Source organism: Macaca thibetana, chromosome 1 (genome assembly GCF_024542745.1).
Source record: "Macaca thibetana thibetana isolate TM-01 chromosome 1, ASM2454274v1, whole genome shotgun sequence".
Classification (NCBI taxonomy): domain Eukaryota; kingdom Metazoa; phylum Chordata; class Mammalia; order Primates; family Cercopithecidae; genus Macaca; species Macaca thibetana.
In genome coordinates, this window is record NC_065578.1 from 165,648,956 (window position 1) to 165,676,865 (window position 27,910).

Here is a 27,910-nt window from a genome sequence, read left to right on the forward strand (position 1 = left end):
TGAGATACAACTGCAAGGCGGCAGCGAGGCTGAGAGAGGGGCACCCGCCATTGCTGAGGCTCTAGTAGGTAAACAGAGTGGCCAGGAAGCTTGAACTGGGTAGAGCCCACCGCAGCTCAAGGAGGCCTGCCTGTTTCTGTAGATTCAACATCTAGGGGCAAGGCATAGCTGAACAAAAGGCAGCAGAAACCTCTGCAGACTTAAATTTCCCTGTCTGACAGCTTTGAAGAGAGTAGTGGTTCTCCCAGCACGGAGTTTGAGATCTGAGAACGGACAGACTGCCTCCTCAAGTGGATCCCTGACCACCAAGTAGCCTAACTGGGAGGCACCACCCAGTAGGGGCAGACTGACATCTCACACGGCCGGGTACCCCACTGAGATGAAGCTTCCAGAGAAACGATCAGGCAGCAACATTTGATGTTCAGCAATATTCTCTGTTCTGCAGCCTCCGCTGCTGATACCCAGGCAAACAGGGTCTGGAGTAAACCTCCAGCAAACTCCAACAGACCTGCAGCTGAGGGTTCTGACTGTTAGAAGGAAAACTAACTAACAGAAAGGTCATCCACACTAAAACCCCATCTGTATGTCACCATCATCAAAGACCAAAGGTAGATAAAACCACAAAGATGGGGAAAAAAACAGAGCAGAAAAACTGAAAATTCTAAAATCCAGAGCGCCTCTCCTCTTCCAAAGAAACGCAGCTCCTTGCCAGCAAAGGAACAAAGCGGGATGGAGAATGACTTTGACTAGTTGAGAGAAGAAGGCTTCAGACAATCAAACTTCTCCAAGCTAAAGGAGGAAGTTCAAACCCATTGCAAGGAAGTTAAAACCTTGAAAAAAGACAAGACTAATGGCTGACTACAATAAACACTGTAGAGAAGACCTAAAATGACCTGATGGAGCTGAAAACCATGGCATAAGAACTTCGTGACGCATGCACAGTTGTATTCAGTAGCCGATTCGATCAACTGGAAGAAAGGGTATCAGTGATTGAAGATCAAATTAATGAAATGAAGTGAGAAGAAAAGTTTAGAGAAAAAAGAGTAAAAAGAAACGAACAAAGCCTCCAAGAAATATGGGACTATGTGAAAAGACCAAATCTACGTCTGATTGGTGTACCTGAAAGTGACAGGGAGAATGGAACCAAGTTGGAAAACACTCTGCAGGATGTTTTCCAGGAGAACTTCCCCAACCTAGCAAGGCAGGCCAACATTCAAATTCAGGAAATAGAGAGAATACCACAAAGATACTCCTCGAGAAGAGCAACTCCAAGACACATAATTGTCAGATTCACTAATGTTGAAATGAAGGAAAAAATGTCAGGGGCAGCCAGACAGAAAGACTGGATTACCCACAAAGGGAAGCCCCTTGGACTAACAGCAGATCTCTCGGCAGAAACTCTATGAGCCAGAAGAGAGTGGGGGCCAATATTCAACATTCTTAAAGAAAAGAATTTTCAACCCAGAATTTCATATCCAGCCAAACTAAGCTTCATAAGTGAAGGAGAAATAAAATCCTTTACAGACAAGCAAATGCTAAGAGATTTTGTCGACCACCAGGCCTGCCTTACAAGAGCTCCTGAAGGAAGCAATAAACATAGAAAGGAACAACCGGTACCAGACATTGCAAAAACATGCCAAATTGTAAAGACCATCGACGCTAGGAAGAAGCTGCATCAACTAATGAGCAAAATAACCAGCTAACATCATAATGAGAGGATGAAATTCATACATAACAATATTAACCTTAAATGTAAATGGACTAAATGCTCCAATTAAAAGACACAGACTGGCAAATTGGATAAAGAGTCAAGATCCATCAGTGTGCTATATTCAGGAGACCCATCTCATGTGCAGACACACTTAGGCTCAAAGTAAAGGGATGGAGGAAGATCTGCCAAGCAAATGGGAAACAAAAAAAGGCAGGGGTTGCAATCCTAGTCTCTGGTAAAACGGACTTTAAACCAACAAAGATCAAAAGAGACGTGGCCATTACATAATGGTAAAGGTATCAATTCAACAGGAAGAGCTAACTATCCTAAATATAAATGCACCCAATACAGGAGAAACCAGATTCATAAAGCAAGTCCTTAGAGACCTACAAAGAGACTTAGACTCCCACACAATAATAATGGGAGACTTTAACACCCCGTGTCAACATTAGACAGATTAAGTAGACAGAAAGTTAAAAAGAATATCCAGGGATTGAACTCTGCTCTGCATCAAGCAGACCTGATAGATATCTACAGAACTCTCCAACCCAAATCAACAGAATATACATTCTTCTCAGTACCACATCGCACTTATTCCAAAATTGACCACGTAGTTGGAAGTAAAGCAGCCCACAGCAAATGTAAAAGAACAGAAATTACAACACACTGTCTCTCAGACCACAGTGCAATCAAACTAGAACTCAGGATTAAGAAACTCACTCAAAACCACTCAACTACATGGAAACTGAACAACCTGCTCCTGAATGACTACTAGGTACATATCGAAACGAAGGCAGAAATAAAGATGTTGTTTGAAACCAATGAGAACACAGACACAACATACCAGAATCTCTGGGACACATTTAAACCAGTGTGTAGAGGGAAATTTATAGTACTAAATGCCCACAAGAGAAAGCAGGAAAGATCTAAAATCGACACCCTAACGTCACAATTAAAAGATACTAGAGAAGCAAGAGCAAACACATTCAAAAGCTAGCAGAAGGCAAGAAGTAACTAAGAACAGACTAGAACTGAAGGAGATAGAGACACAAAAAACCCTTCAAAAAATCCATGAATCCAGGATCTGGTTTTTTGAAAAGATCAGCAGCATGGTACTGGTACCAAAACAGAGATATACACCAATGGAACAGAACAGAGCCCTCAGAAATAATACCACACATCTACCACCATCTGATCTTTGACAAATCTGACAAAACCAAGAAATGGGGAAAGGATTCCCTATTTAATAAATGGTGCTGGGAAAACTGGCTAGCCATAAGTAGAAAGCTGAAACTGGATCCTTTCCTTATTCCTTATACAAAAATTAATTCAAGATGGATTAAAGAATTAAATGTTAGACCTAAAACCATAAAAACCCTAGAAGAAAACCTAGGCAATACCATTCAGGACATTGGCATGGGCAAGGACTTCATGTCTAAAACACCAAAAGCAATAGCAACAAAAGCCATAATTGACAAATGGAATCTAATTAAACTAAAGAGCTTCTGCACAGCAAAAGAAACTACCGTCAGAGTGAACAGACAACCTACAGAATGGGAGAAGATTTTTGTAATCTATTCATCTGACAAAGGGCTAATATCCAGAATCTACAAAGAACTCAAACAAATTGACAAGAAAAAAGCAACCCCATCAAAAAGTGGGCAAATGATATGATGAACAGACACTTCTCAAAAGAAGACGTTTATGCAGTCAATAGACACATGAAAAAATGCTCATCATCACTGGCCAACGGAGAAATGCACATCAAAACCACACCATCTCACCATCTCACCATCTCACACCAGTTAGAATGGTGATCATTAAAACGTCAGGAAACAAAAGGTTCTGGAGAGGATGTGGAGAAATAGAACACTTTTACAATGTTGGTGGGACTGTTAACTAGTTCAACCATTGTGGAAAAGAGTGACGATTCCTCAAGGATCTGGAACTAGAAATACCATTTGACCCAGCCATCCCATTACTGGGTATATACCCAAAGGATTATAAATCATGCTGCTATAAAGACACATGCACACGTATGTTTATTGCGGCACTATTCACAATAGCAAAGACTTGGAACCAACCCAGATGTCCACCAATGAGAGACTGGATTAAGAAAATGTGGCACATATACACCTTGGAATACTATGCAGCCACAAAAAAGGATGAGTTCATGTCCTTTGTAGGGACATGGATGAAGCTGGAAACCATCATTCCCAGCAATGTATGGCAAGGACAAAAAACCAAACACCGCATGTTCTCACTCATAGGTGGGAATTGAACAATGGGAACACTTGTACACAGGAAGGGGAACATCACACACTGGGGCCCGTCATAGAGTGGGGTGAGTGGGAAGGGATAGCATTAGGAAATATACCTAATGTAAACGACAAGTTAATGGATGCAGCACAGCAACATGGCACATGTATACATATGTAACAAACCTGCACATTGTGCACGTGTACCCTAGAACTTAAAGGAAAAAAAAAAGAAAAAAAAATGAATTAAATTTAACTAAAAAAAAAAAAAGGAAAAGGAAAAAAAGATATGTTCCCTGAACGTGCATTACTTCTAAACGAAGATACATGAAAGGCATTCAGTATTCACTAATGGAAAGACCAAGTTCAATACAAAGTCTTAGGAATTTTCTTCATGGAAACAGGTGGCATAGGCATCTCATAGTGGGTATATAAATTGGAGAAATGATTTGATATTTATGCTATTTCCATTTATGGTTTTGTTTACCTGGAGTAACTACTACTACTCAAACAGCTTCATCCTCTTCCCTTCAGTCTTCTAATTCTTCTCTTCCCTTCTTTGTCTTAATACTCTATACAGCAGGATTGAATATATTGTACTGAAAGGGAGTTTTGATTCGTCTGTTTTTCTCTTTCTGTAGAAAATCATCTAAAGTAAAAGTCAATGGCAAGATGTTTCATTGTATAAGAATATACTTCTTATTCTGTTTATTAGGATACATTATAGATATAATTTATGTTTATCAGATATATGTTGAGTGCAGCTATAATAGGCCCTCTCTGAAGCTTCTGGGCCAAAAAAATAATGTTAAGCATGTGCTCCCACCAGGAGCTTATAGTGACATAGGGTGATGCAGTCATTTCTTCTCTAGCAGTAGCAAAAAAAATGAACCTGAAAATGATAAAAGAACATTATCCTTCTCAATGTATGGGAAACAAGAAACCTGGGAGATAACTGTTGAATATATGCGTTTTTCTGGAGAGAGTATTCATGTCTTCCACCATGTTCTCAAAAAAGAATAAATCCAAAAAGGGTTAGGATTCACTCCCATAGAGGCAGCAGAACCAGTCATAAATGACCTTTCAGTCAGGAGAGTTTCAGCTTTATCTTAATGCACAGTGTTTACAATTATTTATCATGGGAATGTAGTGCTTAGCATTGTGTATTAGAAAGACCACTTTCATGATGTTGTTCATGTTAGATCAAAGTTGAGCAAGACCAGGGGCAGGGAGACAGTTGTGGCTATCATGGTCTTATTGCAGAAGAGGAAGAAAGGACCTTTGTGAATATCCTGAAGGCTCAAATCTCAAAGACCCTAGGAAGGAAGACAGGAGTACTGGGGAACCAGAGGATGTGGATTATGAGAAAAATACCCTCCAGGATGATTTGCATATTCCTATACAGATGCTAAATACATATGCTAAATACTGCTAAAGAGTAATTTATTTTATACATTAAGTACTTAAAATGTCTAAGCTGGCAACCCTAAATTGTTGTTACTTACAATGCCTAGTCCACACTCTCTAAATGTTACCTTGGCATGATTGGCGAATAAATTGTACCCACCCTTAATTACAGAGAACAATATAAAACTCCTTAAAGTTGCTGGAAATTCAAATAAGGTAATGAATGTTTTACTCTTTTTTTTTTTTGGGTTTTAGCCAACAGCAAGTTAGCCACTTTTTAAGAATTGAAAAATGTGAGATAAAATTAACGTACTAAATGAATGAAAGAAAAGTGGTAAGAGCACAAGACTCTGTAACCATACTGACTGGATTCATCCTCATTCTGTGACCAACTAGTTATATGACTTTGGGCAAATTAACCTATTAGTGCTTTGGTATTTGCATTTGTTAAAAAAAAAAAGTGATCATACTTCTTGGGTTGGCATGTAGTAAATGCTGTTTATGTTGTCATTATTAAAAATAAAATATAGAATCAATAGACTTAGTAAGGAAAATCCCTTTAGCATAACCACAAACAAAGCATCTTTCCAGAAAGGAATACATTGCCTTAAACATGACAATACTTTAAAATGGTTGTATTAAATAACTAAGAAATGGTCTTTAGTTATACCTCTGTGTATCACTTGTGTCACAAGCTATAAAAAAGTCACATTTTTGAATAATAGCTGATGTTGAAGAAATGTTTGTTTGAGTTAAAATATTGTTTAGTATATTCAAAGACATACTTGATTATCCTGTCTGAGAGCACAGAAGTAACACTCAAGTTTATTCGCTTTAATGCTTAAGGTGCTGTCATGTGTTTCCATCACTCAAGCTTTCCTGGGCTGCCTTGACCTTGCTAATGGATAAAAAATAAGTTACTTTAAAAATAAAGATTGGTTAGTAATCCGGACCTCAGTTTGACAAGTTGGAGGAGTGACAGTTTGACAAGTGTATCTTTCAAACACTTTTTGATTATTTTCTTTAAAACATTATCAGTAAGTAATGTTGTTGTATTTAATGATTAAGCTCAAGCAATTTAAACATGGGGTTGGCATCCATAATTTAAAAGGCCATTCACTAAATCTTCATCTTAACATTTCCATTTAAGAAATTTGTAATTGTCAACTTGTTAGAGTTTTAAAAATCCAGGTTGAAAAGTACTACTCCTTACAGTTTTATGGTTACTAAAACATTTTACGCGTCCTTTCATGTCATTACTCTTGCTTGAGCATAGATAGACCTGTTAACTTGAGAGATGGTTACCACCAAAGAAATAGTTGGTGTGCATCTGGCTTTCTAATGGATAAAAGTTGTTTTATTGCACTTTCTTTCTGCTCATTTCTAATTAATAGGGAGAGAATTTTGCTTTATTGCTTCAGTAATAATATACAGTTTCTCCTCAAGTACTTTGGAACAGATAGAACTAGGGACTTGGGTAGGAAGTGTTCAATTTATATATCACTGATATGTTTTATGAGAATGGAGAATGTTTTTCTCATTGTCTTAAGTTGTGGGGAAGAAAAATATATTTTTAAATAGTATGCACAAAGTTAATGCACAATCTATTAATTTTTTCTAAGTATTTAAATTCACACAAAAAGTTAGAAACAGCAATGTCTAATTTAGAAAAATTAGTTCCTTTTTCTATCTTAAGTTGCTGATTCATAGGTAAATAGAACATTAGTAGGTAGCTGTAGTTTTTCTTTTTTCAAGACAGATCCAGCAACTTGAGGGTAAAGTAACAAAATAATATGTACAAATAAAATATTTTGACGCTGATGGTTAAACTTTATAGTTTGACTGTGAGGTTTTTTTCATTGACTTCTAGCTAAAGTGCCAACAATGGAAGAAAATTACTGTTTCCATGGTTAATACACTCTGAAAGTAGAGTTGCTGTACCTTACATAATAATAGCATTGGGACATGTAGAAGGAATATGCTGTATAACCTGAAAATCATTTATTATTATTTCCTGGGAGAATCTGCAAATATTTGAACATTCCCGTGAGATATCTGACAGGAGAGTCTTTCAGAGATTTTAAATTTAAAATAGCCATCAATATGCAGACATTTTTGCTTAGTTTGTTTATACTCCTTATGTAATGGTGACATTACATTGAGTCCAGGTGTATTAAGGAACCAAATAAGTATAATGTTGATGTTTTGGATTATATTTCACATTTTTTACTTTATCATTCTTTCTGATACCCAAATTTTCTTTCACAGTGAACTCTTGCTAAGTCATACACATCATGGTAGTATAAGATCTAATCTACGTTTTAAGTATTTTCTTGTTCTTAGAAAGTTTTCTATTCCAGGTACAATATATAGATCTTGAAAGGTACTCATTTGTAAAACAAACAAACACAAACATTATGTCAGTAATGATTATCACTCTGAAGTTGAACATAATACTAAGGTAGAAAAACAGCTCTATTTCATCCATAACTTACTTGTGGCTTAATTATTCTGTGTAAATAATTCATATAGTAACTAGGAGATATTTATTTAACATTCAAAATGCAGAGTACTGGGTTGGTTGCTGCAGGTCAGGGATCCCCACTCCCATTAGGAACCAGGCCAGATGGCAGGAGGTGAGTGGCAGGTGAGGGAATGAAGCTTCATCTGTATTTACAGCCACTCCCCATGGCTCACATTACTGCCTGAGCTCCACCTCCTGTCTCATAGGAGCGAAACCCCTATTATGAACTGCATATGGGAGGAATCTAGGTTGCATGCTCCTTATGAGAATCTAATGCCTGATGATCTGTCACTGTTTCCCATTACCCCAGATAAGACCATCTAGTTGTAGGAAAACAAGCTCAGGGCTCCCACTGATTGATTCTACATTGTAGTGACTTGTAGAATTATTTCATTATGTATTACAATTGTCGTAATAATATAAAGTACACAATAAATGTAATGCGCTTGAATCATCCGACAACCATTCCCCACTTCTGCTGTCTGTGGAAAAATTGTCTTCCACAAAACCCCTGTCTAGTGCCAAAAAGTTTGGGGACCACTGCCATAGGGAATGCAAAGATGAACAAGAATTTAGTCCCAGACCTCCAGAGTTCACGATAAGATATATGAAAATAACCTTGAATGTATGGCAGAAAATAAGTCCCTACGAAAATCTGTTTCCCTTCTCTGTAATACAAACTTTATTCTGATTCTACTGCAGATTATGTTTTCCTGATAGCTGTTTATGTTCCTTTGTTGGGCTTTCCATCGAAATGACTGCTTTTGATTCCTTTCTTTTTGCCTCATCACTGTTTTATGGAGCAAAATATTCAGTAGTTTTTCTGTCATGTCAGAATTATCTCATGAAGAGATTTTCTTTTCCATTGTTTTATGTTTCTACCTGGTTACTTTGTGTCTCTACAGAATCATATGTTTACTTACTTTTCTGTGAATGAATAATACAACATTTAAAAAATAGATTATAGATGGGTATTTCTTAATTACATAAGTCGTTTTCTGTAAGTAGAGTGATCAACTCAACTTTAATACTCAGGTCTGTACAGATAATTCTTAAGTATGTATTAAATAACAAATTTTCCTAACACGAGTTTCTAGCTTTGTGCTACATACCTTCACGTGTTTCTCAAACATCGGTGGTAGATATTGTTGGTGCCCTGCCCAGATCCCCTGTACTTGTTGTATTTGTTTTGTTAAAAATTGCCCTTAGCTAAATGGAAGTGCATCACTAGGAAAACTATGTTCATCCCTCATCTTTGCACCTCTCAGCATTGAAAAAGAACACTTCTTGTACGGGATGTAAGACGCTGGCCTCTCTGCCTCAAAGTGGGATCAAGTCTATGGTACAGTTGGTGCTTTCCCATGGGATTTGGCTGAAGCTCATCTCCAGTTGAGACCATATTCTTGCTTGACTTTTTCCTCTGTCCTGTCTTGTTTTCCTTAATACCTTTTTCCTGAGAGTGATCTGCGAAAATCAATTGTACAAGAACCCCTGTCTCAGGCTCCAGTAGGAATACTACCGAAAACATATGCCAATATTGATTTTATCAACTTCTCCTTAAATGTGGTTTTCTTTCTATATTTTCAGTCCCTAATAAATAATGTCATTTTATGACCGTTAATCTAGAAATCTGGAAGTCACCTTTGACCCCTACTAGTTACTGTATATCAGTAGTTCTCAAACATTTTGGTCTCCGGATGTCTTTATACTCTTAAAAATTATCAAAGAGCCTTCATTTATGTGAGGTATATGTATAAATATTTACCATATTAGAAATTAAAAATGAAAAAATATACATTTATTTTAAAAGCAGTATAAACTAATTAAATATGAATATAAAACATTTTTATGAAAAATTGCTATATTCCTAAACAAATTTAGTCTGAACAATATCATTGTTTTACATTTTTTTCAGGGCTTTTTAATATCTGGCTTAATAGAAGTCAGCTGGATTCTGATATTTGATTCTGTATTCAGTCTATTGCAATATTGCCAACCAGGTAGCTTTTGGGAAACACTGTTGGATCTCAGGAGAAAATGAGACACAAGAGTGCCAATAATGACTTACATTATTATGAAAATACTTTTAATGCTACAGATCCTGTGGAAAAGTCTGACCTTGGATCACACTTTGAGAAACATCACTGCATATCAGTTGACAAACTAGTCATATTGATTTTGCCATGAAATGTTTGATAATGTAGTTAACCACATGAACTTCAAATACTCATAACCTGGGTTAAAATCATAGGCAAAATTCTTCTCATGTCATTCAATTCAACTTTGGTTTTAAAGAACTCATACTGCGGAGTCATTTATTAATATAATCTGTTTCATAGCATATGCCTTAAGGATGACAATAATTGAGGCCTCCAGTGATGGCAGTAATTGAGGTTCCTGTGTATTAATATATGCAACTTTAGAGCATTATTAATAAAGACTTATTTTTTTCCTTGAGAGAAAATTCTAATGTGTCAGTGCTTTGTCTTTTGTTATTATCAGAGATTCTTAGTAGACAAACCATGTTAATCAAATTGAAGGTTTAGTTCAAAGTTTTTCCATGATTTGTGTCATCACAAGTGGATGGACAGCAAATCTGAGCTTTTACTTTACTTGTTCTCTGGAGAGATTGAAAGTACTCAAAGGTTAATGAGGACAGAATTCTTCCAGCTTAATTCACATAGGCTAATAATTAAACTATGCCCAACTTTTAAGAAAGCATAGACTTTAGTCTCATCCATTTCTTCTTGTCTTGAAATACATCTTTACATGTTTAAGGAAAAATCTATCACATAAAAACTAAGTTACTATTAGTCCTGATTACTTTGTAATAGCAGTGATGGCAGAACTGCCATTAGAGGCAATTACTTATATTTATTTTTTAAATTGTATTTATTTTTGCGAAGATGATATGTCATATGGAATAAGGCTTAGCTCATTTGCTATTTTTATTTTATTTTTACAACTCAATCATAAAACATTTACCAGGCTTCCAGTGTAACTAGGGATGATGCTAGTACTAGAGATTAGAAAACAGTAGACCTTTATCTTTAACAGGCTTGCCTATTGTAGATTTTCTTCCTCCAGTAGATTATAAATTCTGTGATAGTGGACAATATAGTACATTTATGATCATCCAAAATATATTTATGTAAATTAGTCCAGTTTAAAAAATATATAATTTAAAAATCATCCGTAGCTCTTTACGATTGGCAGTAATAGGCTGGGTTGGTGGCTTGTGCCTAGAATCCCAGCTTTTTGAGTGACCGAGGTGGGGAGATCACTTGAGCCTAGGAGTTTGAGACCAACTTGGGCAACATAGCGAAACCCTTTCTCTACAGAAAATACAAAATGTTATCCGGGCATCGTGGCATGTGCCTGTAGTCCCAGCTACTTGGGGGGCTGAGGTGGGAGGATCACCTGAGCCCAGGAGGTCAAGGCTGCAGTGAGCTATGAATGAACCACTATAATCCTGCCTGCATGGCAGAATGACCCCCTCCCTAACCCCTCCCCCCTGAAAAAACAGCAATCATCTGGATAAAATTATATAATGACATTTTTATCATTAGTCATTGGCTGGTGGCTGGTGGTAGGTGACACCACTTAAGAGTTTATTGAATTATCTTCTTTAATAATTTGTTTGAATTTTGTTTTCTTTTTCCTATAGCAGTGCTATCCAGGAAAACTTTTTATGCTAAAGGAAATGTTCTATATCTGTACTGTTCAATATAGTAGCCACTAGCCACATGTGACCATTGAGCAGTTCAAATACAGCTAGTATGACTGAGAAACTGAAGTTTTAATTAATCTTCATAAATTTACATGTACATAGCTACATGTGACTAGTGTCTACTGAATGTGACAGTACAGTTCTATAGTGTATTAACTTTATCAGAAAGTGGTAATAGTTGAATTACATAGAGAGTTACTCTCATTATTTTATTTATACAGGAACCTATTTTCAGAATTGTACTTAAAGATATCTGTAATAATATTGAGTCTTAAGATTAAATTATATAATGGTAATTAAATTATAATTGTTATTTTTTCAAAGTTCTATTAGAAGGTAAGCAGGCACACTTTTTCATATGACATAAATATTGCTACAATGTGCATTATAATGAATGAATCATTTTTATTCATCTCTGTTTTCATTTTTGTCATAAAGTTTAGTCACTTTGTGTTGAATGGGTTAGAGGACTGTTCAGACTGATGAGGGAAATAAGTGGTAGGAATTAGCCAGTGGGTGATGATTTTCTGCATTCATGCAAAGGAATAAGTAGAAAAAAAAATGGAATCAGTAGGACTTGAGATTTAGGTCCTTTCTGGTTTGGAGGAGCACTTGGTAGAGCTACCGCAAGATGCTTGCAAAGATATGAATACTTAGCGCAAAGGATTAATGAAAGCAGATGCCGAATAGGACTTATCCTGGAAAGCATCCAGTCTGAATTGTTTTGCAATCATGAAGAGAAGGGGATTGTAAAATCTTTTCATTAATTAAAAAAGAAATTAATGATCATAACAACTAAGTGCGAATGTCAAAAATCATGCAGCAGTTTTTATAGTAACGATGTTATTTCTAATCAGGATGCAATAAAATTATGTGATATTTTCAGGTATGTGTGCTATGTTTAATACTCATAATTCAATCTGATGATGTCAAATCTTTATTTTTAGGGGATTTACTCTTACTAGAGGAAGTAAAATTGAGCAATTTTAAGAGTCCATGGGATCCTGGATTAAAAAGCTATAGTACAGGCTTATTAGTAGAGGAATGTTTCTACTACCCTAAAATCTAACTATTCTGTGTAAGGAAGGGTCTGTTGGTTCTGTACCTTACACTTCCTCTATCACTCTCCACATACCGATTTAAAGAGACTAGTTCTCTCTGACCTTTTATTGATGCCCTTAAAATCTTTATTTCTATCTAGGGTGAGCCCATCACTTTCTGTGAGGAGAGTTTTGTAAAGCACCGCTCAAGCGTGATGAAACAGTTCCTGGAAACTGCAGTTAACCTCCAGCTTTTTAAGCAGGTAAGAATGGACCTCCACATTTTTCTTTTGTAACAGAACATCATCAGTTTTACACGTTTGTATTACTCTAAAACTATGTTCAAACCCTGAGTAGCATCTTTTCTAGAATTTCAGGAAAGTTTTCTGTCTTTTATAACTCTGTAACTAGTTATGACATAGCACTCTAGAAATACTATGTAATAACTTTGCTTTTAAAAAATTTCTCATCAAATGTGATAGAGCTTAAAGTCTCATTGAGAAAGAATATACATTCACAGAAGCAGCAGCAACATGACTAGTTTTACTTATATAAGGCATCTTAGAAGAAGTTATTTTGGTATGGTGGATTGATATGGTAAACAAACTGTATTTTTATAGGATTATTCCATTGTAATACAGTTTATAAAATAGTTCATAAAATGAATATTTAACTGTTTAAGCTTTGTAAGACTTTTTAATACTCATGCATTCAGAATTAAAAATAAGACTCATGGTTATGCTGTTTGTCCTGATTTTTGGTTCAGAAAATATAATTGCTATTTCAAAAAAGCAGTAACTAGACATCAGATTTCAGAAATTTTGGATGCACCGGTTCTGTCATTCCATTGTGTAATCATAGCAAGTCTCTTAAATTGAGTTGTCTTCGTTTCTGTATACAAATTTTGAATTAAGTTCTTAACACTTGTTTTTCTTATTCCACATGACAATGTTAAGTGTGAAGTTTACTATGTGAATTAAGCATTTAATGAAGACCTACTGTGTGTCATAAACTGTGCTCAGGGCCAGGATACAAAAATGAATAAAAAGTCAGTAATGCCCTTGAGAAGCTGACAGTCTTAACAATTTTTTTTGAACTGTTAGAAGAGAAGATACTATATAACTCAAAATAACCTTCAAATTAGGTCAGTAAAGGAATCAACATGGCAACAATTAATGCTACTACCTCTGAGGAATTTTTTAAAAATTATCTGAGATTACAAAATACTCTGGGGCAGGGGGAGATACCTGTCTTCCAATAAGTGAAGTTTTACGTTAAGGAAATGGTTAAGGTTATCCTATATACAAACTTAAGGAGCATGGATTTCATGATCAGAGATGTCTTGTGAATTTCCAAAAAATAGAGTGGGCTGCTTTTGGAACGTTTTGTCCCTAGAGGTCTCCAAGCATAGACTGAATTACTTCCCAGGGTTGAAAGGAAGATCAAGTGATAGTGCTTTATAAATGCTAAAGTATAGCACAGTACAGTCCCAGGCTAGTCATGCAGTGCATGCTTTTGAGTACAATATCAGTACCTTTTTGTATTTTTCTCTGTCAAGAAGAGACATTGTCTTCCATTATCAAAACTGAGTTGTGAAGATTATATGGGGGTCAGGGATTGAATGGGTAGGTAGAATATCTAACTTACTTCCCTATGATTATGAGCTCCTGTAACTAGATCCTTACCACTTAATAAAGTTAACAAAACGGTAATTTTTTTGCATAGTTACAGAAGCATTTACTTTTTAGGAGTCATGTATAGTTGGGTTACATCTTGACTATATCACAGAATATCTATTTTACATTAGTACATGTTTCTTTTTCTTTAAAATAGAAATATTGCCACCCACCTCACAGGATTATAATAAGGTTTATGTGAATTAACACATGTAACTCTCAGCACAGTGCATGGTGCTTTGTTGATGCTCAGCAAATCTTAATGTCTGCCTCATTCTTAGAGAAATTACATTAAAAAATACCTATCTGTGTAGGACTTTTAAAAAATACAATTTGGTCAAGGAGGTAAATGTAAAATATGAAAATAGTCAACCAAAGAACTAATTATATGGACAATGTGGATAGTCTTACTTGCACAAATTGGCTGTCTTCTAGAACTTGATATATTTATGATTCTTAAAAAAGTGATACATGAAGATAGCCCTGAAAGGATTGAAAAAGATTCTTGTTGACAGAGTTTCACAAACGTCTAAAAGAAGAGTCAGTTGGTAAAAAACTGACACAGATGAATCCTCAAAGATTCTACTGATACGGCTGAAAAAATATAAAAATATTTATTAGGTATAAAAGATTTATAACTATGACTTCGTGATCCATTATAGGTCTAGAATTATTCTGGTTATCTCTTAGCACAGCTTATGCTTCAAATTTGAGAGGACTTTGACCCAGGAGAGTAGCATATAATTTTAAGGAAAGAGTTAAAGTTAAGTTTTATTTCTGATAATATGGCAAGGTCGGATCCATATATAACCTACATACTACAGTTTAAAACGTAATATTTAAAGAACTCCTTACGTTGAGACAGTGTAAGAGACAAAACCTAGTGCTCATTTTACAAATGAGAAGTGTAATAGGAGACCCGATTCCTGTAATTCTGAGAAGACTTAGTGTACAAGTAAACTACAAATAAAGGTGCTTCCTTTCTCACTCAGTTTCCTGGGGATCTGTAAGGAAACTCATACATCCAAAGCATTAGTGCTGGGTAGAGGGAAGGGAAAAGTGCTGCTAAGAAGTAACCACGTGTCAGCCTGCACAGGAATTTGCAGCCTGAATTAATATTTTCTGATTTTGGCTGACAAAACTCAAACCAAATTTAAAGTGACTCTAAATGTTAGTGCCCCCAGACCTCAGGAAGAGGCAAACATGTATTCCCTCTTCAGGAAATCACCTTCAGCCAGGCATCAAATAATTCGTCCAGCTAAAAGTCCAAAAGGATATTTTACTGTTAAAAATTATTAAAAGAGCCGGGTGCAGTGACTCACAGGAGAAAAATTATTAGATCCTAGCAACAGGTGCCTGTAATCCCAGCATTTGGGAGGCCGAAATGGGTGGATCCTAAGGTCAGGAGATCGAGACCATACACAACAACAACAACAACAAAATTAACTGGGCGTGGTGGCAGGTGCCTGTAGTCCCAGCTACTTGGGAGGCTGAGGCAGGAGAATGGCATTAACCCGGGAGGTGGAGCTTGCAGTGACTGAGATTGCATTGTTGCACTCCGGCCTGGGCGACAGAGTGAGACTCTGTCTCAAAAAAAAAAAAAAAAGAAAAATTATTAAAAATACAAGGAAACAAATTATAAATGAGAGCTAGCAGAAACAACAGATGAAACTGACTTACAAAGATTTTAAGTATTGGAATTATCAGAAATAGAATATGAAAATAGCCTGTTTAACATATTGAAAGAAGAAACAAGCTTTAAAATGTTCAGAGAAGAAAAACTTTTTTAAAGAGTGCAAAGACAATTTCAAAAAGGTAGCAAATAAACTTCTGTTAGGGAAGCATGTAATAATTGAAATTAAATAAATTGAGTGTAACTGCAGATCAGATATAAGTGAAGAGAGGTTTGCTAAGCTGAAGATATATTTGGAAAAGAAGTTATACAGAATGTGGTATGGAAAGACAGAGAAATAGAAAATATAGGAAGTTGATAGACGTAGAGGGTAGACTAAGAATGTCCTTAAATTCATATAGTCAGTTCTAATAGGTGAAGACAGAAAATGGAGCAGAGACAGTAGTTGAAAGGATAGTGCCAGAACCAGTGAAAATACACTTCATAAATTTTCAAATTTATGAAGTCTTAACATCCAAACCGAATAAAGAAGAATCTGTGCCCACACGCAGTGTATATTCAGCTATGAAACACTAAAGAAAAGGAATTTTTTTTTTTAAATAGGAGAAAAAAGATTACCTTCAAAGGAGCAACATATTGACAGCTTACTTCACAGCAGCAACAATGGAATCTAGAAGATACTGGCATGATGTCTTCTATGTGTTGAGAAAAAATGCTTAGAATTCTGTGCCAAACAAAACACCTTTTAATTATGAGTGACATGAGGACATTTCCCAAGAAAAACTGAGTTTGTTCCCATTGTGTTGGTTTTATTAATGTGTCCACTTGGCTAGGCTACCATCCCCAATTATTCCATCAAACAGCAATTTAGGTTTTACTATGAAGGGATTTTAAAGATAAAATTAAAACTCCTAATTATTTGACTATAAATAAAGAAGATTATTCTAGATAATCTAATTGGTGAACCTATCTGAATCACTTGGAAAGCCTTAAAAAGAGGACTCACCAGCCTGGGAGCATGGTGAAACCCTGTTTCTACAAAAAATACAAAAATTAGCTGGGTATGGTAGTTCACACCTATAGTCCCAGCTACTATGGAGGCTAATGTGGATCACCTGAGCCCAGGTGGTTGCGGCTGCAGTGAGCTGTGAGCATGCCTGCCACTGCACTCCAGCCTGGGCGACAGAGTGAGACCCTGTGTCAAAACAAACAAACAAACAACAGCAGCAGCAACAAAACAGGAGTAAGGTTTCCTTCAGAGAGAGAATTCTACTTGTGGATAACAGCTTGGTTCTTTGCCCCTTAGCTCAAGACTGCCCATGATTTTCCCTTACTGACAACCTGTCCTGTGAATTTCAGACTTGCTTAGCCAGCCCTGCAATCATGTAAGCCAATTCCTTCTCATAAATCTCATGTGTATGTGTATAAATATAGAATTTCCAACTGTTCTTTCTTCTCCAGTTGAACCCTGACTCATACACCAATAGCAAAAAGAAATCCTTAAGGAAGTACTTTAAGGAAGTACCTCAGGGAGAAAATCTTCTCAAATGAAAGATCCAAGTTGGATGGTCTGAGATACAAGAAGTAAGGAAGAGCAAAAGACATGTTAAATATATGGATTAAAATGAAGCAGTATTGACTGTATAAGCCAGGCAAATTATTCCGTATGTTCAAGAATCAAATGGCTCCAATTCACATTCCAAAAAGTTCCTGTTTTATTTATTGCAAAATCATACCTAATTTTCAAACACTAAAAATTTCCCTCTGAGAAAGGTGCCAACTATTTTTTTTTTCCTTTTTGAGATGGAGTCTCGTTCTGTTGCCCAGGCTGGAGTGCAGTGGCGAGATCTCGGCTCACTGCAACCTCTGCCTCCCAGGTTCAAGCGATTCTCCTGCCTCAGCCTCCTGAGTAGCTGGGATTACAGGCATATGCCATGATGTCAGCTATTCTTATTGGGACTCCTAGCATATACAGTTTAGCCAAAAAAAAAAAAGTATAAAGATTTAGAAAGAAACACACCAAACTGACGTTTTTATTTCTTTGGAGATAGATGTTTCTTAAAACATGATGGAATAAATTTGACTTGATTGAAATTCAGAACTTTTAGTCATCAAAAAAACAGTATATTTGCAATACGTACAAATTGCTCAAGGATTTAGAATCTATAGTATAATAAACAAACTACCACATGCCAGTAAAAACATATCATCCAATATAATTTAATTGTTCAAAAGATTTGAAGAGGCACACGCAGATGAAGAAACTTGCATCACTAATAATGATCAGTAAGATACTCAGCCTCATTAGTAATCAGAGAACGTCAAATAAAAAATAATGAAATAGTACTTGACGGTCACCAGACTGGCCAAGTTTTAAAAACCTGAAAATCCCCAATTTGGGCAAGAACATAGAGCAAGGGACAAAGATTTAACTGTTTATTGAAGTGTAAATTTGCACAAGTTAACACTTTGGTACTACCCTTTTATTTTTAGAATATGAATTTCCTATGACCCAGAAATCGCATTCTGAAATGTGTACCAAAAGTCATTTACCAAAATTGCTCATAAAAGCAAAGTCTGGATGTAATCTTAGATATCCATCAGTGTTAAAATCAGTAGAGTGTTACATTCATACAACAGAACACTAAACATCAGGGAAATGAATTAACTACAGCCAAACTGAAAATGAGTGAATCGAAAGGAGCAAGTTACTGAAGAGATATGTGATGAGACATTTTATGTAATATTCGAAAGCAGGAAAAGCTACATAATATATTAGGTAAACATATTTATGTGATAAAACCATAAAGAAAGGCAAATATTGACTGTTACATAAAGTGTTCTACAAATATAACCACTAATCTTTGTAAGCTGTTTAAAATAAATTTTAAAGTCTTTCAAATAAATACCAATATTGTGATTTTGATCCTCAAGAAAAAAAAAATAAAAAGCAAGGAAAGAATAAACTGAAAGGATTGTGGGCTCTTATATAGAAAGGAAGAAGAAAGAATATAATATAAAGAAAAAAGAATCTATACCCACACACAGTGTATATTCAGCTATAAAACATTAAAGAAAAAGGGAATTTTTTTTATTTAAATAGGAGAAAAAAGATTACCTTCAAAGGAGCAATATTGACAGCTTACTTCACATGAGTAATAATGGAATCTAGAAGATACTGGCATGACATCTTCAATGTGTTGAGAAAGAAATACCTAAAATTCTATGCCAAACAAAACACCTTTTAATTATGAGTAACATGAGGACATTTCCCAAGAAAAACTGAGTTTGCTCCCATTGTGTTGGTTTTATTAATGTGTCCACTTGGCTAGGCTACCAACCCCAATTATTCCATCAAACAGTAATTTAAGTTTTGTTATGAAGGGATTTTAAAGACAAAATTAAAACTCCTAATTATTTGACTATAAATAAAGATTATTCTAGATAATCTGATTGGTGGACCTATCTGAATCTCTTGGAAAGCCTTAAAAAGAGGACTCACCAGCCTGGGCAGCATGGTGAAACCCTGTTTGTACAAAAAACACAAAAATTAGCGGGATGTGGTGGTGCACACCTGTAGTCCCAGCTACTAGGGAGGCTAACTAGAGAGGTCCCTGAAAGGGAGGGACCTTTAAAGGAAGGACAGCATTCTCCTAGTTTACTTATCATTTAAAAAATATTACAGTTGTATAATTTTTGTTGTATTTTATTTTTTTTTAAATTTTAATTGACAATAATGTATGTTTATGGGCTACAATGTGATGTTTCAATATACACACACATTGTAGAATGATTATATAAAGCTAATTAACATATCTATCACCTCACATACTTCTTTACAATGTTGCGAACATTTATAATCTACTTTTTTAGGCCAGGCACAGTGGCTCATGCTGGTGATCCCAGCACTTTGTGAGGCTGATGGGGGTGGATCACCTGAGGTCAGGAGTTCGAGACCAGCCTGGCCAACATGGTGAAACCTTGTCTCTAATAAAAATACAAAAATTAGCCAGGCAAGGTGTCGCACGCCTGTAATCCCAGCTACTCGGGAGGCTGAAGCAGGAGAATAGCTTGAACCTGGGAGGCAGAGGTTGCAGTGACCCAAGATTGTGCCAGTGTACTCCAGCCTGGGCAACAGAGTGAGACTCCATCTCAAAGAAAAAAAACAAAACAAAACACAAAAACCCCTACTCTTTTAGCAATTTTGAAATGTACACTGCGTTAGTATTAACTGTGGTCACTATACCATGCAGTAGATCTCAAAAACCTATTTCTCTTGTCTAACTGAAACTTTGTATCCTTTGATCAAAATCTCCCCTCCCCTGGACACTCCTTCCTTCAGTCAACAAAGCATAAGCTACCAACTATCCTTGCTTTATTATTTAAACTGTTACTATTTACTGAAAGTATTGTGTTGAAACATAGATATTTTTAATGTTTATACATCATCCAGTAATAGGCTGTATTTTCATTGACAGTTGACTTCTTAACCTCTTTTGGTCTCAGTTTCTGCATCTGTAACATGAGTTAGAGTAAAAGATCACTGAGTTTGAGATACCTCTCATCTCTAACATTCCATGATACTTTGAAATAAACATAGCTTAGATGGATGATAGTGGGTTCCATTTGTATGAATTTCTCTTTAGATAATGGATTTGGAAGGAATCCCAGAAACAGTTCCTTAAATCCACAACTCTGACATTACTGTCTTTCTTTAGCTAGCAGCTTTACAAATATTTAAGCCATTTTCAGCTTACTTTTATCTCATACTAATACAATGAAGGAAATTATTTTCTTCTGTACATTGCTTGTTATTAAGGCCCCTGGAACTGAAGTTTTTTCTGCTCATCTTACCATACATTCGCCGTGGCTAAGGACCATGGCAAAACCAAACCTTTCCTACCTTTCATATAGTAATATAAATGTGTATTTCTCAAACTTTTCTATCCAACAGAGTGCCCACCCCCGTGGCAGAAGAGAATACATTTTTTAAAGGGTATGGGGGGTGGCTGTGTGAACCCACTGATAAGCACGTTTTAGGAAGCATTCTGCATTTTTCCAAAACATTTATACGTTGTATATTCTCTACCACAATGTAGCTATGGCAAGTGGCTATAATAGTTCAAATGTCAACCCTTAAGTCAATCATCTTGTCTTTTCTATTTCTTTAGAGCTCTGTTCATGTCTGAGTTATAGAATTTATCCCATGTTATTGTAATTTATCTTTTTTATATTTTCACCTCTCTAAAGTCTCCCCAGAGTGTCCCTACCCCTCACTAAGTCTGTACTCCTTTTTCCTGTGCCTATATTACTTTAAACACCTTTTATTTATTCATGTACTCTCATTGAATTTAGTGTGCAATCCAAGAGCCTCACCTAGGACTATAAACTTATGGGATCTCCATGAATATAGGTCCTTTTAACTAATAATCTAGATTACTGTTAGGAAACTTATTTAATAGTGAAGGAACTCACGTATATTAAAATAGATACTCAAAATAATTCTGCTTGCCCAAATTCTAACTCTATTGGGGAGGAAAATGATAAATACTCAAATTGGAAAAATCTTTTTTAGTGTTCCCCCAAAACCTTGTCTAACTTTCATTGAGTAATAAAAATGTGTATTTCTCAAACTTTTCTATCCATAAAAGTGCCCCCCATGGCAGAAGAGAATACATATTTTTAAAGAGTATGAGGGGGTGGCTGTAGAAGCCCAGTGACAGGCACATTTTAGAAAGCGTTCTGCATTTTTCCAAAACATTTATACATGTTGTACATTCTATATCACAACATAGCAGTGTTTATTTTAAAGTGAAAACTTTTTAAATACTGGTTGTATTACCTTCATCTTACCTTCATATTAAAATAAAATTAAGATTTCAGTTAAATATACCATATGCATCCTTTGACTTTGTGTTCTTAGTCACATAATTGAGTGTCACTAATGGCAGGTCTGTACCCCTGTTAAGAATATTGGCTTGGAATCCGATAGATCTGCATTTGTATCCTGGTTCTGCCACTTTCTTGGAATATCACACTATATAAGGCACTTGGTCTCTCTCTGGGCTCCAAATCCTTGCCCAATTTCCTATTCTAATGCAATATGCAATCACATTGAATGTTCCTTCACACATATATTTCACAATGTCAGGTTTTGTCTATGCCATACTATACCACCAGTGTTAATATGCTTCCTGTCATTCTTCCATAGCCTGTTCAAACATCAACCCTTACATTGATCATTCTGTCTTTTCTATTCCTTTAGATTTTTTTTCTTTTTTTCTTTTACTGTTTTTTTTTAAATTATACTTTAAGTTCTAGGGTACATGTGCACAATATGCAGGTTTGTTACATAGGTATACATGTGTCATGTTGATTTGCTGCACCCGTCAACTCATCATTTACATTAGGTGTTTCTCCTAATACTATCCCTCCCCCAGTCCCCTACCCGACAACAGGCCCTCGTGTGTGATGTTCCTGCCCTGTGTCCAAGTGTTCTCATTGTTCAATTCCCACCTATGAGCGAGAACATGCAGTGTTTGGTTTTCTGTCCTGGTGGTAGTTTGCTGAGAATGATGGTTTCCAGCTTCATCCATGTCCCTGCAAAGGACATGAACTCATCCATTTTTTTTATGGCTGCATAGTATTCCATGGTGTATATGTACCACATTTTCTTAATCCAGTCTATCATTGATGGACATTTGGGTTGTTTCCAAGTCTTTGCTATTGTGAATACTGCTGCAGTAAACATACGTGTGCGTATGTCTTTATAGTAGCATAATTTATAATCCTTTGAGTATATACCCAGTAATGGGATCGCTGGGTCAAATGGTATTTCTAGTTCTAGATCCTTGAGGAATCATCACACTGTTTTCCACAATGTTTGAACTAATTTACACTCCCACCAACAGTGTAAAAGCTTTCCTATTTCTCCACATCCTCTCCAGTATCTGTTGTTTCTTAACTTTTTAATGATCGCCATTCTAACTGGCATGAGATGGTATCACATTGGGGTTTTGATTTGCATTTCTCTGATGACCAGTGATGATGAGCATTTTTTCATATGTCTGTTGCCGGCATAAATATCTTCTTTTGAGAAGTGTCTGTTCATATCCTTTGCCCACTTTTTGATGGGGTTGTTTTTTTTCTTGTAAATTTGTTTGAGTTCTTTGTAGATTCTGGATATCAGCCCTTTGTCAGATGAGTAGATTGCAAAAATTTCCTCCCATTCTATAGGTTGCCTGTTCACTCTGATGGTAGTTTCTTTTGCCATGCAGAAGCTTTTTAGTTGAATTAGATGCCATTTGTCTATTTTGGCTTTTGTTGCCATTGCTTTTGGTGTTTTATCATGAAGTCCTTGCCCATACCAATGTTCCGAATGGTATTGCCTAGGTTTTCTTCTAGGGTTTTTATGGTTTTAGGCCTAACATTTAAGTCTTTAATCCATCTTGAATTAATTTTTGTATAAGGTGTAAGGAAGGGATCCAGTTTCAGCTTTCTACTTATGGCTAGCCAGTTTTCCCAGCACCATTTATTAAATCAGGAATCCTTTCTGCATTTCTTGTTGTTGTCAGGTTTGTCAAAGATCAGATGGTGGTAGATGTGTGGTATTATTTCTGAGGGCTCTGTTCTGTTCCATTGGTCTATATCTCTGTTTTGGTACCAGTACCATGCTATATTGGTTACTGTAGCCTTATAGTATAGTCTGAAGTCAGGTAGCATGATGCCTCCAGCTTTGTTCTTTTTGCTTAGGATTGTCTTGGCAATGTGGTCTCTTTTTTGGTTCCATATGAACTTTAGAGTAGTTTTTTCCAATTCTGTGAAGAAAGTCATTGGTAGCTTGATGGGGATGGCATTGAATCTATAAATTACCGTGGGCAGTACGGCCATTTTCACGATATTGAATCTTCCTATCCATGAGTATGGAATGTTCTTCCATTTCTTCATGTCCTCTTTTATTTTGTTGAGCAGTGGTTTGTAGTTCTCCTTGAAGAGGTCCTTCACATCCCTTGTACGCTGGATTGCTGGATATTTTATTCTCTTTATAACAATTGTGAATGGGAGTACACTCATGATTTGGCTCTCTGTTTATCTGTTATTGGTGTAAAAGAATGCTTGTGATTTTTGCATACTGATTTTGTATCCTGAGACTTTGCTGAAGTTGCTTACCAGCTTAAGGACATTTTGGGCTGAGACAATGGGCTTTTCTAAATATGCAATCATGTCATCTGCAAACAGAGACAATTTGAATTCCTCTTTTCCTAATTGAATACACTTTATTTCTTTCTCTTGCCTAATTACCATGGCCAGAACTTCCATCTCTATGTTGAATAGGAGTGGTGAGAGGGCATCCTTGTCTTGTGCCAGTTTTCAAAGGGAATGCTTCCAGTTTTTGCCCATTCAGTATGATACTGGCTGTGAGTTTGTCATAAATAGCTCTTATTATTTTGAGGTATGTTCCATCAAAATACCTAGTTTATTGCGAGTTTTGAACATGAAGGTTGTTGAATTTTGTCGAAGGCCTTTTCTGCATCTATTGAGATAATCGTGGTTTTTGTCATTGGTTCTGTTTATGTGATGGATTAACGTTTATTGATTTGTGTATGTTAAACCAGCCCTGCATCCCAGGGATGAAGCCTACTTGATCATGGTGGATAAGCTTTTTGATGTGCTGCTGGATTTGGTTTGCCAGTTTTTTTTGTGTATTTTCGCATCAATGTTCGTCAGAGATATTGGTCTGAAATTCTCTTTTTTTTGTTGTATCTCTGTCAGGCTTTGGTATCAGGATGATGCTGGCCTCATAAAATGAGTTAGGGAGGATTCCCTCTTTTTCTATTGATTGGAATAGTTTCAGAAGGAATGGTATCAGCTCCTCTTTGTACCTTGACTGTGAATCCATCTGGTCCTGGACTTTTTTGGTTGGTAGGCTATGAATTATTGCCTCAATTTCAGAGCCTGTTATTGGTCTATTCAGAGATTCAACTTCTTCCTGGTTTAGTCTTGGGAGGGTGTATGTGTCCAGGAATTTATCCATTTCTTCTAGATTTTCTAGTTTATTTCCATAGAGGTGTCCATAGTATTCTCTGATGGTAGTTTGTATTTCTGTGGGATCAGTAGTGATATCCCCTTTATCATTTTTTATTGTGTCTATTTGATTCTTCTCTCTTTTCTTCTTTTTAGTCTTGCTAGCAGTCTCTCAGTTTTGTTGATCTTTTCAAAAAACCAGCTCCTGGACTCATTGATTTTTTTGAGTATTTTTGTGTCTCTATCTTTTTCAGTTCTGCTCTGATCTTAGTTATTTCTTGCCTTCTGCTAGTTTTTGAATGTGTTTGCTCTTGCTTCTCTAGTTCTTTTAATTGTGATGTTAGGGTGTCAATTTTAGATCTTTCCTGCTTTCTCTTGTGGGCATTTAGTGCTACAAATTTCCCTCTACACACTGTTTTAAATGTGTCCCCGAAATTCTGGTATGTTGTGTCTTTATTGTCATTGGTTTCAAAGAACATCTTTATTTCTGCCTTCATTTGTTTATTTACCCAGCAGTCATTCGGGAGCAGGCTGTTCAGTTTCCCTGTAGTTGTGCGGTTTTGAGTGAGTTTCTTAATCCTGAGTTTGTATTTGATTGCACTGTGGTCTGAGAGACAGTTTGTTGTGATTTCTGTGTTTTACATTTGCTGCGGAGTGCTTTACTTCCAATTATGTGGTCAATTTTGAAATAAGTGTGATGTGGTGCTGAGAAGAATGTATATTCTGTTGATTTGGGGTGGATAGTTCTGTAGATGTGTATTAGGTCCACTTGTTGTAGAGCTGAGTTCAAGTCCTGGATATCCTTTTTGACCTTCTGTCTCGTTGATCTGTCTAATATTGACAGTGTGGTGTTAAAGTCTCCCATTATTATTATGTGGGATTCTAAGCCTCTTTGTAAGTCTCTAAGGACTTGCTTTATGCACCTGGGTGCTCCCATATTGGGTGCATTTATATTTAGGATAGTTAGCTCTTCCTGTTGAATTGATCCCATTACCATTATGTAATGGCCTTCTTTGTCTCTTTTGATCTTTGTTGGTTTAAAGTCCGTTTTAACAGAGACTAGGATTGCAACCCCTGCTTTTTTTTTTTTTTTTTTTTTTTTTTTTTGCTTTGCATTTGCTTGGTAGATATTCCTCCATCCCTTTATTTTATGCCTATGTGTGTCTCTGCACATGAGATGGGTCTCCTGAAAACAGTACACTGATGGGTCTTGACTCGTTATCCAATTTGCCAGTCTGTGTCTTTTAATTGGGGCATTTAGCCCATTTACATTTAAGGTTAATATTGTGGTGTGTGAATTTGATCCTGTCATTATGATGTTAGCTGGTTATTTTGCTCGTCAGTTGATGCAATTTCTTCCTAGCATCAATCGTCTTTACATTTTGGCATGTTTTTGCAGTGACTGGTACCGGTTGTTCCTTTCTATGTTTATTGCTTCCTTCAGGAGCTCTTGTAAGGCACGCCTGGTGGTGACAAAATCTCTCATCATTTGCTTGTCTGTAAAGGATTTTATTTCTCCTTCACTTATGAAGCTTAGTTTGGCTGGATGTGAAATTCTGGATTGAAAATTCTTTTCTTTAAGAACGTTGAATATTGGCCCCCACTCTCTTCTGGCTTGTAGGGTTTCTGTCAAGAGGTCCACTGTTAGTCTGATGGACTTCCCTTTGTGGGTAATCCAGCCTTTCCGTCTGGGTGCTCTTGACATTTTTTCCTTCATTTCAACCTTGGTGAATCTGACAATTATGTGTCTTGGGGTTGCTGTTCTTGAGGATTATCTTAGTGATGTTCTCTGTATTTCCTGAATTTGAATGTTGGCATGCCTTGCTAGGTTGGGGAAGTTCTCCTGGATAATATCCTGAAGAGTGTTTTGCAACTTGGTTCCATTCTCCCTGTCAGCTTCAGGTACACCAATCAAATGTGGATTTGGTCTTTTTATAGTCCCATATTTCTTGGAGGCTTTTTTGTTTCTTTTTACTCTTTTTTCTCTAAACTTGTCTTGTCACATTATTTCATTAATTTGATCTTCAATCACTGATATCCTTCTTCCTCTTGATCCTATCAGCTATTGAAGCTAATGCATGCATCACGAAGTTCTCATACCGTAGTTTTCAGCTCCATCAGGTCATTTTAGGTCTTCTCTACAGTGCTTATTCTTGTTAGCCATTCATCTAACCTTTTTTCAAGGTTTTTAGCTTCCTTGTGATGGGTTAGAACATGCCTCCTTTAGCTCAGAGGTGTTTGTTATTACCGACCTTCTGAAGCCTTCTGCTGTCAACTCGTCACAGTTATTCTACGTCCATCTTTGTTCCGTTGCTGGCGAGGAGCTGTGATCCTTCGTAGGAGAAGAGGCACTCTCCTCTTTTAGAATTTTCAGCTTTTCTGCTCTGGTTTCTCCCCATCTTTGTAGTTTTATTTACCTTTGGTCTTTGATGTTGGTTACCTACAGATGGAGTTTTGGTGTGGATGTCCTTTTTGTTGATGTTGATGCTGTTCCTTTCTGTTTGTTAGTTTTCCTTTTAACAGTCAGTTCCCTCAGCTGCAGGTCTGTTGAATTTTGCTGGAGGTCTACTCCAGAGCCTGTTTGCCTGGGTATCAATAGTGGAGGCTGCAGAACAGCAAATATTGCAGAACAGCAAATATTGCTGCCTGATCTTCCTCTGGAAGCTTCATCCCAGTGGGGTACCTGCCTGTATGAGGTGTCTGTTGGCCCCTACTGGGAGGTGTCTCCCAGTTAGGCTACAGGGGTTCAGGGACCCGCTTGAGGAGGCAGTCTGTCCATTCTCAGAGCTCAAATGCCATGCTGGGAGAACCACTCAGAGCTCAAATGCTGAGCTGGGAGCTCTCTTCAGAGCTGTCTGAGACGTTTAAGTCTGCAGAAGTTTCTGCTGCCTGTTTTTCTGCTATTGC

General features: G+C 36.5%; 1 protein-coding gene across 9 annotated transcripts in view; it reads left to right on the forward strand.

The window, feature by feature from the left end:
* The window catches only part of DENND1B (DENN domain containing 1B), a 277,216-nt gene that overhangs the window by 185,502 nt on the left and 63,804 nt on the right, over positions 1–27,910 (forward strand). For all 9 annotated transcript variants that reach the window (XR_007720441.1, XM_050765246.1, XM_050765279.1 and 6 more), the window contains one exon: positions 12,832–12,933. Coding sequence is in view for 8 of the 9 variants with exons in the window: in XM_050765246.1 (XP_050621203.1) it covers positions 12,832–12,933 (102 nt within the window). In the remaining variant the exon portion in view is untranslated. The remainder of the gene's footprint in view (positions 1–12,831; positions 12,934–27,910) is intronic.